Here is a 19,841-nt window from a genome sequence, read left to right as displayed (position 1 = left end):
TGAAATGTACTCCCACATTTTGAAATACATAAAACAAGAGACTCAAACATACTCCTATGATTATTTCAATAATATTTATGGGTTTATAATAGGCAACACATAGAAGTTCTGATCCTCTTGAGTAAGACACTTTTAATATTTATATTTGTGTGTGTGAGTTATTGAGTATGTAAATGACCAAAGAGAGCTGTGTTCTCATTAAGCATGAAGAAGAATCAAATCCAATGCAAATCTGGGGCGTGTGGACATGAAGTCCCACCCCTAGCTGAGGAGTTATTGGCACTTGAAAGCTACTGGGATCGGAGAGTTAGCTTTTCTTAAGAGAGTCACCACTAGTAAATCCAGCAAGCCCCAAGAAGACCACATATCCAAGAGCATATGGGTTGCACAAATTGGACTTGATGAGGAGAGAGAGAGAGAGAGAGAGAGAGAGAGAGAGAGAGAGAGAGAGAGAGAGAGAGAGAGAGAAGAATTGGATCGGTAGGGAAGGAGAGTGGTTTTGGGGAGGTGTTGGGTTGGTGATGAATATGACCAAAATACACTGTAAAAAATTCTCAGAGAACTTATAAAAATTACTTAAAAATCGGTAATTAAAAGAACTGAAACCTCTGGTTACAACTATGAACTTTAATTGGAAATTTTTCCGTGTACATGTTTCTACATTCAAATATTTAAATCATGATTTCTTCATCACATAGGCATATTTTTGCTGCCAGGTACCATAGGATAATGTGGGTGGTGGGTCAGCCTCAGGTCCATAGGTTCTGTGTTCTGGTGCTGGAAGGGTCTGCACAGTGCACGGTAGGAGGGCTTCTGGAAGGCATCCCTGAACCAAAATAAGTCAGGTGAGCATTTTAAAATACAGAAAGTATATTCACCAATTTTCTGTAGGTTAAATAAAACAGCAATTAGAAGAAAATGACAGTTTCAGCCTGTATAAGTATAAATTCAGGTCCTAAAACTATGAAGTTATGAGTTAGAAACAGTAATAAGAATTTCATATGAATTAATGTCCACATTACCACTAGGCATTCTACAATATACCCAGTTTGACAATTAAAACACTACATATACTAAAATTAAGATCAACAGGATGTTGCTGCCAGCATACCTGAAACTTGTACTGTTTTTCTCTCTCTCTTTATTCCTTTTGGGGGCCTGCCATCCAGCTCCCAAAAAAATACTTATTCTTACTTATAAATCCCCAGCTTTAGCTTGGCTTGTTTCTAGCCAGCTTTTCTTAAATTATTCTGTCTATCTTTTGCCTCTGGGCTTTTATCTTTTTCTAGTCTATATACCTTCTTTACTTCTTACTCTGTGGCTTGCTGTGTGAGCTGGGTGGCTAGTCCCTGATGTCCTCCTCTCCTCCTTTTCTCACTCCCTGATCTTCTCTTGCCAGATTTCTCCTCCTATTTATTCTCACTCTGCCTGTCAGTCCCACCTATCCTACCTCCTGCCTAGCAATTGGCCATTCAGCTCTTTATTTGACCAATCAGATATTTTGGACAAAGTAACACAGCTTCACAGAGATAAACAAATGCAACATAAAAGAATGCAACATATCTTTGTGCCATTAAATAAATGTTGTACAGCACAAACAAATGTAAGACATCTTTAACTAATATTCTACAACAGAAACTAACTAGAATGAGAAAGAGAATAAGAATAGAAATAAGAGAAACAGCAAGAGGATTAGAAGGAAGAGGAAGAAGAGAAATAAGAAGTCTAGCATGGTACCAGGTATTCTGAGATGGGAGATTACTGGAACATATAGAACCAAACATTCAGGCCCAAACTAGGAATATAGTAAGACCTCGTTCCAATTTTAAAAGGAAAACAAAATAGCATCATTTGAATGTGTGAGAAAGAGAAATACAGAAATTCATATGATGCAAGTACATTCACTTTTGAAAATAGTTTAGATTCAGTCGTATTGAAATTAATTTGATCTTACACAGCAAAAAGTTTATAAACTTAAATATTCTTGCTAACATATACAAAGGATGCACAGAGGAAGATAGATAACACTGATGTCCCAGTCCCAAGCTGGAGATTATCCCAATGGTGAGCCTTAGTTCATTGTTCAATTTATAACATTCTGGTTAACGAAAGAGATCCTCTAAAACAATAAAGATTAAGTATAGACACTTGTATCATTTGCTTTCTTGAACACATAATTTAGACAGAAGAAAGAAAGAAAGAGGAAAAAGGAAAGAAAGTAAGGAAGGAAGAAAGAAATCCAAAAATTACTCAAAACTAGGCATAAAATACTTTTTTTTTTTCATAAAACATTTTTAAGGGATGAGAAAGCCACAAAAGGGATTAATGTTACAAGGAAGGATAAAAGCAAGAAGGATACAATGGGCTTATGAGTCACTAGAAAGTTCGGATCCTCAACTTTTTAAAATGTGGGCTTGTTTTATAATAATCATTTAAATGATACATTTTAGAGATTTTTGTGAAGTGTGATATATTTTATGTTAAATATATATAAATAATATGTAAAGGTCAATAGTTAGAAAAAGTCTCTCAGCTAGGAATACATGCAGTTAAGAATTTAGTGAGTAAGAGAATAACAATGGTACCCAACTGCTATTTACAGCCATCTAAAGAAGTGATTTTAAATGATGAATAGTTGTTATGAACAGAAAACAGACTGGGTTGAGGATCATGAAGAAATCAGTAAGTGGAAGTGCTGAATGTTACCCTTGAATGTTTTCTTTTGGCTTTTTCCTCCCCCATGGTTTCAATTTTACATAGGCTGGTCTTGAATGTGTGAACTAAATTTATGCCCCTGCCTCAGACTCCCAAGTTCTGGCACTATGTAGTTTCAATAACTGAAGATTGTTTCCTAAAAGAATAATTCTAATATTTCTTAATATTATTAATTACCAAATATAAGAGCAATCGTTGATAAAATATTTTTATGTGCTATGCTGGCTGGTTTTGTGTGTCATCTTGACACAAGCTAGAGTCATCAGAGAGGAAGGAGCCTCAGTTGAGGAAATTCCTCCATGAGACCCAGCTGTTAGGCATTTTGTCAATTAGTGATCACTGGGGGAGGGTCCAGCCAATGTTTGGTGGTGCCATCCCTCAGCTGATGGTCCTGGATTCTGTAAGAAAGCAGGCTGGCTGAACAAGCCAAGGGAAAGTAAGTCATTAAGTAGCACCCTTCCATGGCCTCTGCATCAGCTCCTGCTTCCTGGATCTTGTCCTGTTTGAGTTCCTGACTTCCTTTAGTAACTGTGGTGGTTTGAAAGAAAATGGCCCCCAAAGGGAGTGGCACTATTAGGAGATGTGGCCTTGTTGGAGGAGGTGTGTCACTGTGGGGGCCACCTTTGAGGTCTCTTTTCTCAAGTTTCACTCAGTGTGACAGTCAGTTGATTTCCCGTTGACTCTGAGTCAAGATGTAGGACTCTCAGCTCTAGCACCACATCTACCTGCATGTGGATATGCTCCCCATCCTGATGACAATGGGCTGAATCTCTGAAACTGTAAGAGAGCTACCTCAATTAAATAGTTTTTATTTATGAGTTGCTGTGGTCGTGGTGTCTCCCGACAGCAATAAAAACCTAAGACAGAAGTTGGTACCAGAGATTGGGATATTGCTGTGATAGGCCTGACCATGTTTTTGTTTAGAGGAATTTGGGCTTTGGTACCTTGGGTTATGAAAGCCGTGGACTACTTTAAGTATTGCTTAATGGGCTATCCTAGTAGAAGCATGGATGATGATAGTAATAAGATTTATTTGAACTGCGGGCTCACTCAAGGGGTTTCAGAGAAGAATTTTAGTATGTTGCCTAGAGATTGTTCTTGTGATATTTTGTGAAGAAAGTGGATGTATGTTGTCCTTGTTCATGAAGCTAAAGTGAAGCGTTTCAGATTAAATTTTTTGGCAGAAGAAATCTCAGAAACAGCCTAGTATAGACTCTGTCATGTGGATATTAGTGGTAACTGTAATAAAGATTTATAGTGAAGAGGAGCAAGCTGCACAGGGTAAATTTTACAACACGTTGATTTTGAGGAGAAAAAGAGCACCAGGAAGTGGAATCAAGCTAAATCCAGTGTTCAAGTAGATAAATGGTTTGAGAAAGTGAATATAGGGAGTGGTGACCTCAGGGCAAGATCCCACCTAGCTAAATTTCAAACTTGTGAAAAGGAACTAAAGAATAGTTTAGAGCTGGGTGTGGTGGTGCATGCCTTAATCCCAACACTGGGAATGCAGAGGCTGGTTTATCTGTGAGTCTGAGGCCGGCCTGGTCTAAAAAGCAAGTTTAAGGAAAGCCAAGCTTAGGCAGTGGATGAAAACAGAAAACTGGTATAGATGAAATTAAGCAATGGGGCCATGTTCCAGCATCAATAAACAGCAGACTTGGCTGCTTCAGCCATGTGGTTGTGGTTTTAGAGTCAAGGACAGAAGAAATGGGTTCTAGAATTTACCTTCACACCTAAAGAAATGTGTGTTAGGGCTGTCCCTGAATGGAAACCTAGTAGAGAGGCCATAGGGTAAGCTGTGAAACTGAAGCATGGAAGCATGGATTGTCTTGAAGAACCCAAGATGTTAGAGATACCAGAGTCTGAGTCATGAGATACCTGAGCAGAGGACAGCTGCTTACAGAGAGTGGAACTAGCCCAAGAGAAAGAAGTGTGTTGCAGTAAACAAATCTGAATGGCATTGGAATTCTGAACATCATTTTAACATCAGACTCAGAGATGCAGAGTTTGGAGTTTGCCTAGCTGGTTTTCGGTCTTGCTGTGGGCCAGTATTTCCTTGCTGTGCTGCCTTCCCTGTGTTTTGGGATGGTAATGTACATCCTGTGACATTATATGATAGAAGTATGTGATCTGCTTTTTGATTTTGATTTTTACAGGTGATTACAGTTAAGAGATTGTTGTGCATCTCAGAAGAAACTTTGGACATTGAAATAAGTTTGAGACTGTGATAGACTATGGGGATTTGAAGTTGGATTGAATGCATTTTTTTTTTTTTGTATTATGATATGGATATAAGCTGTTGGGAGCCAGGGAGTGGAATGGTGGTTTAAAAGAAAATGGCCACCAAAGGGAGAGGCACTATTAAGAGATGTAACATTGTTGGAAGAAGTATGTTACTATGGGTGTGGGTTTTGAGGTCTCTTCTCCCAAGCTTCACTCTGTGACAGTCAGTCAACTTCCTGTTGACTCTGAGTCAAGATGTAGGACTCTCATCTCTAGTACTACATCTGCCTGCACGTTGCCATGCTTCCCATCCTGATGATAATGGACTGAATCTCTGAAACTGTAAGAGAGCCATCTCAATTAAATATTTTTATTTATGAGTTGCTGTGGTCATGGGGCCTCTTCACAGCAATAAAAAAACACTAAGACAGTGATGAAAAACAATGCTGAAGTGTAAGCCAAATAAACTCTTTTCTCCCCAACTTGCTTTTTGGTCATGGTGTTTAGTCACAGTAATAGAAACTTTAATTAAGACACATGCATTATATTTTAATTTATCTGTCATCTACCTATGATCTATCTATTTACACCCTGTTTATTATATACCTGTGTACATTACCGAATGTTTTAGTTCTCTTTTGAGATGAATCAGTTAGCAAGTAAAGTCTAGATATTCATTGATGTGAATGACAAACTTGTACACACAACTGTTTTATGTAACCACTTTCTGTTGCCTGCACACATAACTGTATTATATAACTACTTTCTGTCCTCTGACCATTTTCACTTACAGTTAAGCTAGATGGAAGGGATCATCTGAAATCACTTTAAAATTTATCTCATTTTAATTAAAGCTCAGCCCTTAGCTGAAATGTCCTTCATGCTATAAAGTGACCTCCTGCCAAAAGCTGTCCATCCAGTTGAGAATTAGGACATGTGACATATCTTCCTTCTGAAGGTAATGCTCATATATGCTGGCATGAGTACCACCAATTCAATTCTATTAAAAGTAATGAAGTAGGAATGTCAGTATAATTATCTGCAAAAAGTCTGCTCAGGCTTTTCCACAGTTCACAGTAATAACTGATGTGAACTTATAAGCATTCTGTGCAGCAGAGCCTAACTGCGTAGTGTGTTTATATGGACATTAACTCATATCTGGCATTTTTTCTGCAGAGATTTTAAAGTCCTATTTAGAAGATAGTTTGGTCTTAAAATTCAGTTATAAACACATTAATTAGAGAATGACTAGTTTACAATGTTTAGACAAAAGACTGTATATATTTTTCTTATATGTATGTAAACATATCTTAGAAGCAGTATGGCAACACCAATCATGAAATTACAAATAGGCTGACTAGTTCTTACTAGTTCTATTATCCTTAGTGCTTTAACTTCTTTGAATAGAATGAAAAAAAAATTATATAACTTCTTAAACTCTTAAAAAAACTTTGTTCATGTGTATGATATCTATGAGAGAAGAGAGAGACAGAGAGAGAGAGAGAGAGAGAGAGAGAGAGAGAGAGAGAGAGAGAGAGAGCACATGTGTCATGATACATGTATTGGTGGGCAGAGGACCTTGGATGTCAACCCTGACTTTCACCTTGTTTGAAATAATGTCTTTTATTTGCTGCTCCAAGCAGTAGACTAGCAGACCTGTGAGTTTCTAGGAATTGTCCTGTCCCTGACTCCCACTTCATCACAGGCACACTGGGATTATAGATATACACTACCACAACCAGCTTTACATGGGTTCTCTTCAGACCTTATAAAATAGCCCTTAGTATCATTCTAGTAATCTTGCAAGAATATTAAGTGACATCAAAGCTGAACAATATCCATCCTAGCACTGAGCATATAGTAAACCCATAATGGCTGTCATTGACAGAATTTTATTGCATCATACTGACTTAATTTTGCTACTTTTGCTTTACACATCAACTGGTATTACAGAATCATACAGATGAAAAGCTGTAGCAGATGCCTGTGCTGCCTCTCACCTCATACTTTACATGCCTTGTTCTGTTCCCTTCCGCCTGCATGTTGGGTGACTCCAACTTTGGGTGACCTGCTTTGAAAGAATTGTATTCAGTTATGGGATTAGAACAAAACTATTCCATTTAGCTTTCAATGTGAGTGCCATCTTGCTAATGTGCCTCTACTGTATTCTGGATTGCTTTCTTGCTCTGATAAAGTAAGCTGTTTAATTTTAAGTTTCTCTATAGAGAGACCCAATTGGTACAGAATTGAAAGCTGCCTATGGTCGACAGCCATGAAAGAAGTGAAGTCCCTAGAGAAACTGATGCCTCCTGCCCAAAAGTCATCACCAGCCAAATTTCATCAACAGTGACATGGGCAAACTTGGGAAGGAAGCCCCGCAGAGGCTCTCCATGACTGTAGTCTTGCAAAACACCTTGACATTTCCCAGAAGCAGAGTGCTCAGCCCACCTCACTAAAGTGAAAGGATTAATCATTCTGGCTCTAAGAAAGTAACTTTGAGGATATTTGATACGTAGCAATAAATACTAATATAAAGAGGATAAAAGACTTAAAATAGTTGCCATGTATGTAAATATTTAAAGAGGAATTAGGGAACACCAGCTTTTAAGATCTTTATGAATGAACTCCAAAGATGATTGTTTTTTAGAAAAGATGATACTCCTTATTTTTTAAGTATAAAACTTTACTGTATTCTTTTAGAATTATTCTTCGCTGATTAAAATTAATCTAAACAATAATTATCTTAGAAAGAGATTTTGTGCCCAAATGATATATGTATTACATTAAAATGCCTGCTTTTATAGTTTAAAAACACTTTAAATGAAATGTTTTATAGAGATTTACATACAATTTTTCTGGAGGAAAATATGAAATGAAAGCACAATAGGGTATTATGCAATAATCCCCAAAGTCAGAAATAAAGCTACTTATCATTGTAGTCTTAGGAATCTGCACAAAATCCCGGCATGCAGTACATGCCACAGATTTGTTTTTCTTTCTGAATGAAAACAAGTGGATTTTGAAAAGAAACTGTGTAAATAGAAGACAGATTTTTAGAGCCAAGCAGATTTTATTTTAAATTCAGCCTCTACTACCACTGTGACCTCAAGAAAGCTACTTATTTTCTTGGAAAAATGAAAATTGCAGCTAAATTTTATTGAGTAGAAGGAAAAAATATGAAAAAAACATGCTGAAGTAAACACAGTACTTAGATACTCTAGCATTGTCTGGCAAGAATTTTAGGTAGCTTTAACTACAAAAAGCAAAGGAAGGCAGTTTGATTAATCGTGACCAAAACTCCACTGGTAAATCCAAATGTAGTTTGGTAATCTGAAAGTGTCAAGTGTGGGATTTTCATTTGTCTAGAAAAATAAAGAGTAACTTTGGATTATGGAATATTTAAATGTTTACAAAAAATCCCAAAAGATTTAGAACATTTGTGACTTGTATAAATTACTACAATAAATATAGTCATTAAACCCAGTTTAACAATTTGTTAATGGATGAAGAAAATGTGTCAATGCAAAAGATTACTACGCTGTTAGAAATATGTTTAAAAATACAAATATTAATTCATTGGAAGATATAATGATTGCCTTGTATAGACATGGGAATAGACAAATGATCTCCTCCTCCTTAAGTTGCATTCATAAAAGTGATATAAAAGCGACCTACAGTTGTGTAATTGTTAGACTGCCAAGGCTGAAAAATTTTGTAGTATCTAATGGTAGCCATGATATGGCAAACAATACCCTACAAACACTCATATATTGCATTACAACACATAAACTGTATTAGCTAAAAGGACATTTGACACTCCTTAATTTAAGATTGTATGTATCTACCTTATAGAGACTCTGATAGGCAACATATTGGATCCTTTAAAATAATACCATTTTAGAAAGGTAGAGAAACTGGGATAAAATTTTGTGATTTGCAACCAGAACAAAAATATGTAGCAAAGTATCTCCATGGGAGTCTACATACAAGGAATTCTAAATATAAGTAGCTATCAACACCTATAGAGTCTGTCGTGCATCATCTATAGGAGGACTAAGGATGAAGCAAATAGAATCTGACATACCAAAAATTAGGAGAACTCAAAAATCATAACAGATTCTTAACAGAAATACCAGATGCTGAGAGTGAGGCCTGGTTAAAAAAAAAAAAAGCAACAAAACCACACTAATGTGTTAAACAGCATCCAAAGTACTATAGAGTACGCATGAGTTTGGGACTAGTAGTTTCTGACATATGGTTAAACTTTTCTACAATAAATAAAAATGCATACTCTTTTGATCTGATGATTTCACTTTTACAATTTTTTCTTCAGATCTACTAACATACATGCAAATTATATGTGTAAAAAGAAGAGGGAAAATGTAGAACTAGCTTAAGGAGTTTGAACCTAGTTGAAAATATGACAATTATAAAGAATGATATGAATATTGATGTGCTTTGCATAGTAAGAGCTCTGTAGAATATTTAAAATGTAAAACTATCTTGTTTCAGAAGAGTATTTTTCCTCAGTAATATATTAAGCCTGCACATAAATATTTGGCTCAGTGGAAAAAGTCCAATTTTATAAAGCAAGTACATATCTCTGGACATGTGTGTTGCACACGCAAGCAGGCATCTGTATAAATTGGCACATCCTAGAAAGTTTGCAAAAGAGTATATAAGAGGTCAATAGCAGTTCAGATCTTATAAGCATGTCTGTGTGGTTTTGTTTTTATTAACACATCCATTCATTCATTCTTTCATTTGTACTTGACTCTGTCTACAATGTACAGTGTATTATTCCAGATATTGGGTTTGTACGGTCTTTGTGAAAACATAATCTTAGGAGACAGATAATATGTCTAGTATATATTTTCAGGATCAGGAAGAAAACAAGGAAGGTGAGTGGAGATGGCGCTTGCAAGATTTTTTGATAGAATCCCCAAGAAGAGCCAGGAGGCAGTATCCCTTTAGTGAAGAGTGAAAATAGGGTGTGCTTGGTCAGGAAGAGCTCTAAGGCACAGGGTCCAGCACTCAGAAGGTCCTTTACCAGGACTTCCCATGCTAAGAGAAAGAGGAGCTTAGAGGAGTGGGGGATGGGAGGATGAGGAGGGGTAGGATTTGGAGGAGAGGCTGGGTGCATTCCTGGAAGGCCTTGGCAAACCTAATGTTTTACACCTAGTATGGTCTATTACACCTAGTATGGTGTAATAGACAATCGAAATGCTTACCCCTCTGCAATACTGGCTTTGAAGTGTTTCTTTTGTACTTCTTTCATATCCAATTACTAAATGATTTGTGAAAGCTGGGTGTGATGGGCCATGACTATAATCTTAGCCCTAAAGAGTCAGATCTCTAAATTGGAGGCCGTCTTGGGTTACAACAGGAGATTGTCTCCAAAACCAAACCAAATACAAAAACTAGTACAGTTGTCTTTCTACAGAGGAATGCTTATGCCAGCCATCTGCCTGAAATGACACCTGAACTGAGATTTACATCTCTCCTGGCATTTGTCACTAAGATGGCATGGTCCCATAAATTCATCCCTATGTCCATTTCCCATTCATAGGATGATGGTGCCCAACTTCAGATGACTTTCGAATAATATGTTTCCTTACTATTATGGCTGTTGATAAACCTTATCAGTTCCTGATTTATTTTGCCCTTTTTACTTCCTTCCTCTCTCCCAAATTCCCTTCCACCCTCTATCCCTTCCATCTTTTTCACCTCCTTTTACTTCTGCCTCATCATATATACATATATATGATGTCTATATAATGATATATACATATATAAATTATTCCCTCTTTAATTGAAAGATACTTGAACACACTGTAGTACTGGTTTCTAATTGTGTAGTGAAATGTCAGTCTGGACAGCTTTTATACATGAGTCAAGAAAAGGGAGGTTTGTGTTGTTATCAGGCTTTAATTGAAGCACACTTACTATCTTTTGACTAAGTACTTGGCTGCCATTTTCACATGATTACAAACTTGAGAGGAAGCTCCTCTAATAACTGCAGGGTGGTAATGAGGTAGCATGCTGTGCTGGCTCTGAAGGATGTGGAGATTTCTCCCACACTGAAATGTAATCCAAGAAGACAGGAGACTTAAACACAATGGTCCTGTTTTACAGCCTAAAGGAAGACTCTGAAGTGAAGCTACAGTTGAATGCTGAAATGTAAAGGCATGTTAAGTTAAAGAAGTGGTGTAATTATTATATCTGCCAAAACAATGAAATAATAATTTTAACAGATTCACTCTTCTCTGCTTTAAGGAGAGTATGCAGCTGCATGAGACAGAAAAGCTGAAATGATAGTGATCCAAACAAGGCTGGGGTTGTGTTTGTTTTGTTTTAGGGCAATGGTCTCTTATTGGTCAACTTATTGGTTGAGACCCCCAAAAGGCCATCAGAAAATGCAGATACTTACACTATGATTCATAACAGTAGCAAAATTACAGTTATGAAGTAGCAAAGGAAATAATTTTGTGGATGGGGGTCACAACATGAGGAAACTGTATTAAAGGGTTGTGGCATTAGGAAGCCTAAGAACCACTGTTTTAGGGTTTGCTTTTCTTTTTCCTTTTGTTTTAGATGTCACTCTTGTTATAAGACACATGATCTTGCTTGGTGCTCAGGGTAGCCTTGAACTTACCATTCTTTTGCCTTCACCTCCCAAGTGCTAGAATTTCTGGTATGCAACCAGTACATTTGGACAACATTAACTTTTCCATCCAATTGGAGAAAATGAAGGTGTGCAACCCAGACTTTGCAGAGGAGATGGCTGTTTCTCTGTTCTGTCTGCTTTGCTATCTTGAGAGCATGGGTTTCTGAGTGTTTGTCTGTTGTTATTTCTATTACCAATACCAAGGTTGCTTACTGGAGTTAGTGATCATTCCAACAGTATGAAAATGGAAAGGAAAGATGGGCAATGGCTTCTCTAGCTGCTGAAGTCACTCCTTTAAGGAACTATCATCTAAGCCATTCAGGAGTCACACCCAATCTGCTGTTTTACTTTCTGCAACTTAACTGCAGACAGAAATTACTAAATGGAAAAATCTAGAAGTAAGCAGTTCATTAATTATGAATCTTTCATAGATCTGAGGAACATGATGACATCTCCAGGCCATCTAGCCTGGAGGCAAACCATCATTTTTCCTCCTCATAGCCACACAATATTTTCTGCCTGCAATTAGTCACTTTAGTAGCCTATCAATCATCAGATTATCTGTCACAATATTGCTGTGACTGTGTTCAAGCTACCCTTATTTTACTTAATAACGGCCCTGCAACACTAGGGTAATGAGGCTGGAAATTTATATATGCCAAAGAGAATCCCTGAAATGCTTCCTTTTATGTGAAAAGAAAAGTGAACACAACTTAATAAGGAAAGAAAAATGTCATATGCTGGGGTAGGACCTATGCTAAGAAAAAAAAATCTTCTATCTGAATTCTCGATGATGGAAACAAAATTCAGGCAGTTCTGTTGCCTTACTTCAAGTTTCACGATAAGACCACAGTGCATAAAGGAAATAAAATGAAGATAATATAATCTGTGGCAGAAGATATGAACACGTTTTCCTTAGCAGCAACTTGTTGCATCAGAAAACACCAAGTGAACATGAAAACATCAGCATGGAAATGAGTGGCAACACGCAGCTTATTGCAAGTAAGGGATGGGTACATATCCAAAGTAGGTTCGGACTGAGAGATAGATACAACTATCACCAGAGGGGCTGCATGAGTGAGGAAGCTGGCTGCAACTCTGGCAGAGCTGAAGAAGTTTATAAAAAGAAACAATGACACCCAGGCCAATCTTCAGTTGCCAGGACTCTCAACTCACTTAGAAGAAGTCCACTACACTGTGCATTTTCAAAAGAGCAAAGGAGAGATCTAGAAATAAACACAGTCAATTTCCAAACAGTCAATTTCCATACATGGCATTCTTGCAAAACAGCAGAAAAAAATCACTCTTTCAGGATAGTTAAGAAAAGAGAAGATGAGAATAATCCAAATCCATTACATACATTATGGAATTATTAAAGAACGAATTCAATAAAAATCATTTTAAGCTTCTCTCTTTTAAACAAATAACATTTGGGATTTTTTTGTATCTCTGTTATTGTCCCTTTCAAAGATCTCTTCATGTAGCATATGGATCGAATTAAACTTCTAAGTGGATCTGTGTAAGGTTCATTACAAAAGAGATTAGGTAATATAGTAGTAGCTAAAAAATGTTATAAGTCCATCCTTCTTCTCATTAATACATATATACATAAATACACACACATATGTACATAAAATGCTTGTCTGCAACTGACAACACATTGTTCTGGGCATTTTATTAAATGCTTATAAAATAAATGTGAATAATTATTTGGTTAAGCTATTCCTATCTAGCAATGGTTATGTATTTATTAGTACATCCACTCTAATGGTGTACTGTAAGCTAATATGTAGTAGTAAATAAGTATCTAATGGGATAATTAAATCTCAACGGGGACATAATTGCTGAGCAGTATTCTAAAACTCTGGAGACATCTGAGCTGCCGTTCATTTAATTAAAAGAGTCTTATTCTGTGCATACACAGTTTGGAGTCCCTCTCTAAAGTGTGCTTTTTACAGCACCTATTTTCTGCAACAGCCACATCAGGATTTATTTGTAGCATAGTGTGCTTTGTTACAATAGCCTTGAGAGTTATAATCCTTTTAAGCACTCCCTGCTTTTGAGAGCATTTTCAAGCACTTTGGACATGCAGCTATATAAGCCCCAAGTGTGACTTAATCTTTATTATTTTAGGTTGTACCTAAAGCTGATATTCTTTTGAGAAAAGTTAAAGTGTACGTTGATTTTGTATTCTGCTTATATCCATGCAAAATGACAGGCAATGGAAAAGGTTGATCATTCCATCATCTTCAAAACTTTAGAATATGGAAATTATGCAGCTGCTTTAATATCAAGCCTGTACACAATGATATTGTCATCTCATTTTAACCCCATATATTCAAAATTAAATGTTTATATCTACTACGACTTCAAACCAACAATGATTTTTCAACTGAATTTTTAACTTGGAAAATTTAAATCTTATTTGAAATTAATTCACAGTTAGCCTTTAATTATTCTAATTGAAGACTGGTATTATTTTCTTATGTTGGTCACCCCCTGTAGCTTATTTTAAATTAAATCTGCCAGAAAGAAGAAGTAATTTCTCCTGGTGTATGTCCAAGTCTTCGAGTTTCAGATTTCAAGACTTCTAATATTTTTTAATGCGACTATTCAATAAGATTTTTATTTGTGTGTGGCTTTGTAGTATTACTGGAAATGCTTCAAAAGAAAAAAACAAATTTACCCTTCATCACGGAAACTTCTCTTTGCGACAGTCAAAAACTGTTACAGGAAAATCACAACCAATTGAAATGTAGAGTTGTAGAGTCCAGTCCCAATAGATACATCTACAAAACACTCCCACAACTAAAGCTCAGAGAATATTGCAGAGGAGGGGGGTGGAAAGATTGTAAGAGCCAAAGAATCAAGGAGTTTTCTGGTAAATTGTGTCTCTTAGTAATGTCAGAAGCTATACCCATAATGTCTCATCAACTCATGACTGGCCAAATGCGAGCTGATCAAACTAGTAGACATACCAAAGTGGACAGGGGAAATTCATGAGGTCTCAACCTTACACAAACACCTACAGACAACTGAGAAATGCCACAAGATTAGCATTGGACTCAGATGTATGGGGGACTCCGGAGTACTGTGCCTGCTCAGTTCTGAAAATTTTCTGACATTTGGGAAAAATGTTAGAATTCTATGTGTCCACATGTTTGTGTATATGCAGATACACATGAGTGACGTTGTGTGCACATGCGTGCATGAATGTGTGTATGTGTTTATGCGTGCGCGCGCGCGCGCGCATGCGCGCGCGCAGGCACACATGCTTAAAGGTAAGATCAATAGTCCATAAATACAGAAGGTGCTTGGGTGAAGGTGCAGTATAGCTTGAAGAAGTCTCACTAATTTTATGTGAAAGATAGTTTCTGCCAAAAGGTGCCATTCATGTCTACATCACTGGTTTTTTACCCACCTGTCTATATTGTGCTAGCATGCAGCCCTCGGCTCCATGCCCTAAGGGTTGGTGTGAATAAGGGTTTTTGTGGAATCCCTTGCTAATCCTTGATTATTAATCCAGTAATCCTACCAGCAGTTTCATCTCTACCCTTTCTTGTGCAAAAGGGTTTTCATCAAAGCCAATTAAATGATCTTTTCAAGGACATGTGAAGATAGCATTTCTGTATTTGACAATTTTAAAGTTCCAGACTGATTCTGTTCTTTGGAATAAGAGAGCCATAAGCAGAAAACACCCAAACACTCAGTTCTAATTTTCGGCTGCTTCCCGTTTAGACTGATTAAGAAGAAATGGGAAAAGAACTGCAAACAAAGGAAGTTGGTAGCTTTGGAATGTGGGTTGCAATGTGAGTTTCACTGCTGCTTCTGAGCATTTCACTCCTGAGCCAGTAATGACATTGAGTAAAGGTAAACAAAGAGTTAAACTCTGAGGTAATGTGGCTCAGGTACTAATGGGACCTACCCCCAGGTCTCATGGACTCCAGCAAATCGCCTGGTTATAAGAACTGATACGGTTTACCCACACTCTCTGTCATGCATTGCCTGATCAATTGTGGCTGCTTTAATGGGAGAAAAGAAGAAAACCTAGGAGGAGTTGATCATGATGTACAGTCCCGTGAGAATACTGGTCAAGGGCAAGGTACAAAAAACAAGCATGAAGATTTCGAATATTTCCTTGTAATTTGTCCAAACAAAGGTTGTGGGAAAGAGTACTTCCATATTCTCACAGAGCTATTGGATTGTGAGTCTAAATCTGCTTCCAAGTATGAGTTTGTCAAGAAAAGGCAGATACCTTGCCACATCCATATGAAAAGGCTGTGATTCTTAGACATGGAGTATGTGCTAGACTGTTCTCAAAAGCCTTCTTCTCCAGTGGTTGTACTTTCTTATGCTAGGAATGCTATTCAGTAGTTTTCATTGCCGCTTCGACTTTATGGACAAGGGAAACAAGGTACAGGAAGAAACGTGGCCAAAATCAAGCAACTGGAAAATAGGGAAAGCAGGCTTTTCATTTAGCAGCACAGACTCAAGACCTACACACTTCATTGATACAAAACGCTGTCTCTCAGTTATGGGAAGGGGAGGCTACCACAGGGAGAAACAGAAATAGAACATAGAGACAGCCTTTATTGTGTTTGTTATCCTGGCTCCCAATTAAATCTAGTCTCACTATTTTCCTCCATGACTAAATAAGTGACCAAATTCCAATAATTCCATTAAAATTCTTCTAATTCTATTATTATTATTATTTTACAAATGTTTAACTATATTCTAGTACTTTAAACCAAACCCTCCTTGAAATACTCCAGTGAGAGGAAAAATTGGCCCACACAGGATGCATTCATGTAAGGCACTGAAGTAAGGACTGTCAGCAGGATGTGCCAACAGTTTTACTGTTGTAATTGTTGCTGTAATATATATATATATATATATATATATATATATATATATATATATAAGCATTTAAAAGATGAAGGGTTTGTTTTGTGTCACAGTTTCAGAGGATTCAGGCCAAGTTCAGTCAGATCCATTGCTTTGTGTATGAGAAAGGGCCCAACATTATCATGCCAGGAGTGTATGGCTGAGACTGCTTACCTGGAGGTGAGAAGCGGGGAAGAAAGAGGGACTGAGGACAAGGTATAGTTGTCAATCACATGTGCCTAGTGTTTCTGCCAAGTGGGCCACAGCTTCAAAACTTTCCAGCAATACTCAAAAATGACACCCAATTGCGAATCCGATAGTGAGTGGATTAATTTATTGGTCCTAGGTAAGGATCCTCATTTTAATCATTTCTCAATGACAGTCCTCTAGTCCTACAAAGCTTCCCCCATACAAGTCTTTTGGAAGGAGGCATTTCATACCTAAACCAAAACACCAGAAAAATAAAGCAAAATATCATCAACAACAACAAACAAAAAATACATGATGATTAGGAAAGTCTGGTCAAAACTTAGCTACTCTTGAATTATAGCTCAAATAGACACCTGTCTTCTGTGGGATTTTGTTTAAAGATGTAAAAGGACAGGATTAAATGATTGAAATGATTGTTTTGGGGTCTTCAACTCGGTGAATTTTTACTGTGCACACACAAAAACATAGATAGATGGCATGGGGTAATGGGTAGAGGAACCAGAGAGATGATTAAAATGACCTAGAAAAGAATGCAGTTGAGAATTGAGGCAAAGGTGTTCCAAGGACCACAGGAAAGAAAGAGAACACAAGAACAGTAAATACGGATAATATGACTTTTGTAAGACACAGACACACAAGAGTAAAAGAAGAAATGCCAAGATAAACATTAAGTAACAACAGGATGAGATTTATGGGTAGAAGAAAAGATTAAAATAGAAAGGAGATCCTGTATTGTAATGAGATTCGGTAGTGTTTAGACTGCATCTGGGGTGACTTCAGGAAGTGGTCTGACAGAGGTAATGATTGGATAGAGGAGATAGGAGCTTTGGTAAATAAAATAAAGCTAAAATTCACTCCATAACTAATAGAAAATCACCTCTTGCAAGAAGAAACGAGAATTACACAAAATAATATTAATCATTTGTTGAGGGATATTTATCACACTATGTGAAGATGTGTCACTGTGATTGCTTTAATTAAAAAGCTGAGCAGCAAATAGCTAGGCAGGAGAGGTTAGGCGGGATTCCCAGGGAGAGAGAGGGACTCAGGGGGATGAATCTAGATGCTCGGATTTTCCCAGAGAGTTGTGGAGAGAGACAGACATACATTAGGGAGGAAAGGTAAGGAGCCACACGACAGAATGTAGATTAATATGAATGGTTTAATTTAAGTGATAAGAGCTAGATGGGATCAAGCCTAAACTAAAGGCCAACCTTTTAGAATTAAAAATAGGTATCCATGTCATTATTTGAGGATTGGCAGTCTGAAGAAACTCTGACAAGAAAGAATGATTACAATCATTTAAACCATTTCCTACCACTATGCAACTGATGGAAAAGTTTACTTAAGATCATCTAAACCAGAAGTCATAGCACTCTAAAAGTGATGAACATTAAGTATTTTTTTTTATCAACAAGCTGTGCATCAACAATGATGTATATTTGACGTGTTCTGGTCATTTCCCAATGGTGTTCCTTCTTTCAGCTTGGCAGACATAAACCATCCATAAAGACAAACTTCTGTCACTGTATACGAAGTAGGCATGGTCAGTTGATCAGGAATTATCATGGGAATTAATGGAAAGCTATTTTCTACCCATATTATCTAAGAAAGATACATGCTAAAAAGTAATGGGGGAGAATACCAATAGCTGTGAGAACCTAAAAAGAAGGTTTTTTTTTTTTTCTTTCTTCTACTGTCTAATGTTTATTGGTTATTTATTTTTAACTTTCTATGGGGTCTTCCATGCTGTTCTTATGAAAAAAAACATCTCTAAGACTTTTTTTTTAAAAAAAAAAAAAAAGCTTACTGAGACATAATCTATTAATGGAAACTGAGTGCCCCACAGAAGTAAAATGCCAAGAAGAGATGTCATAGAGCGCGGACTGTTATATACTAGACATTCTATGTATATTGAGTTATGAAACCTGAACTTTACTCAAGCAGTGGCTTCATTCTTTGGAGTTACAGATATGTCATATTTAAAGAGTAAGGGGTTTGGATAGTTGTAACATTGTTCTAGATATCAAGACACTGTGTATGATCCAATAATTCAAATTTATAGGGAGAGCTTCTATTTTGTGTAAATAACCCCTGACATGTGTCTGGGAATTTATCTGCTTTCACATTAGTAACTGAACTATTGTTATTTTGATACTGCCTTGCTCTTCCCACAAGAGTAATGAAAAAAGAACATTGAGAAAACTATTTTATTTTAAAAGTTAAATTATGAGCCGGGCGGTGGTGGCACACACCTTTAATCCCAGCACTCGGGAGGCAGAGCCAGGCGGATCTCTGTGAGTTCGAGGCCAGCCTAGGCTACCAAGTGAGTCCCAGGAAAGGTGCAAAGCGACACAGGGAAACCCTGTCTTGAAAAACAAAACAAAACAAACAAACAAACAAACAAACAAACAAACAAAAAGAATTAAATTATGAGAAACATGGTTTAAAAAAAACTATTTTTATAAATGACTGAAAACCATATGTGAAAAATTAACTGTACTACCTGGTTATATGTTTTCTGTCCTGATTTTTGATACATTTTCTGATTTTTTTAAATATTTAAGGTCATTTAATCATATACAATGTAAATGCCAACATTTAATACATAGTTAATTTTATTATTCCCACCCTGAGCTGCACAGTATGTCAATGTGTGGGTGCTGAATTTTACTAATATTTGAAACCCACAAGAGATTCTGATTACCTGAGATGATTCTCATGAAGGGAGGTTTGGAAAACACTGAGCAGACTATTCTATTGACCCTTATCACAAAAGCAGAAAACAGGTAAGTTCATCATTTTTTAAAAATGATCATTAATATTTTGCCGTTCACAGTCATGTATTAGTCTTGACATTTCCTCCCTACACATTATTTCTATTTTATTCTTAAGAATCAAATTCTAGCATTTTTTTTTATAAACCTTTGAGAGTTTATCTGTACATCAGTCACAACTATAAGGCATACTTAACTAGTTTCTTATGTAACAGATGAAACATAATACATGTGTTTAAAAATTAAAAAAGACGACCCTTAAAAGCAAAGTATTAAATTTTTACTGTGAGTCTATTTCTTTTCACGGTAAAAATTTAATACTTTCTTCTCACTGTTTATCTATACCAGAGGAAATTAATGGATTT

At 36.7% G+C, this 19,841-nt stretch overlaps 1 protein-coding gene across 2 annotated transcripts in view; it reads right to left on the bottom strand.

Annotated features, from left to right (window-relative positions):
- Positions 1 to 612: 612 nt before the first annotated feature.
- Positions 613 to 19,841, bottom strand: part of Adgrl3 (adhesion G protein-coupled receptor L3) — a 744,444-nt gene continuing 725,215 nt past the window's right edge. For both annotated transcript variants that reach the window (XM_028854109.2, XM_028854037.2), the window contains one exon: positions 613 to 826. In XM_028854109.2, the coding sequence (XP_028709942.1) occupies positions 750 to 826 (77 nt within the window). In that variant the 3' untranslated portion in view covers positions 613 to 749. The remainder of the gene's footprint in view (positions 827 to 19,841) is intronic.

This window comes from Peromyscus leucopus, chromosome 10 (assembly GCF_004664715.2).
Source record: "Peromyscus leucopus breed LL Stock chromosome 10, UCI_PerLeu_2.1, whole genome shotgun sequence".
Taxonomy (NCBI): Eukaryota; Metazoa; Chordata; class Mammalia; order Rodentia; family Cricetidae; genus Peromyscus; species Peromyscus leucopus.
This window is presented reverse-complemented; position numbering and strand designations above follow the sequence as displayed.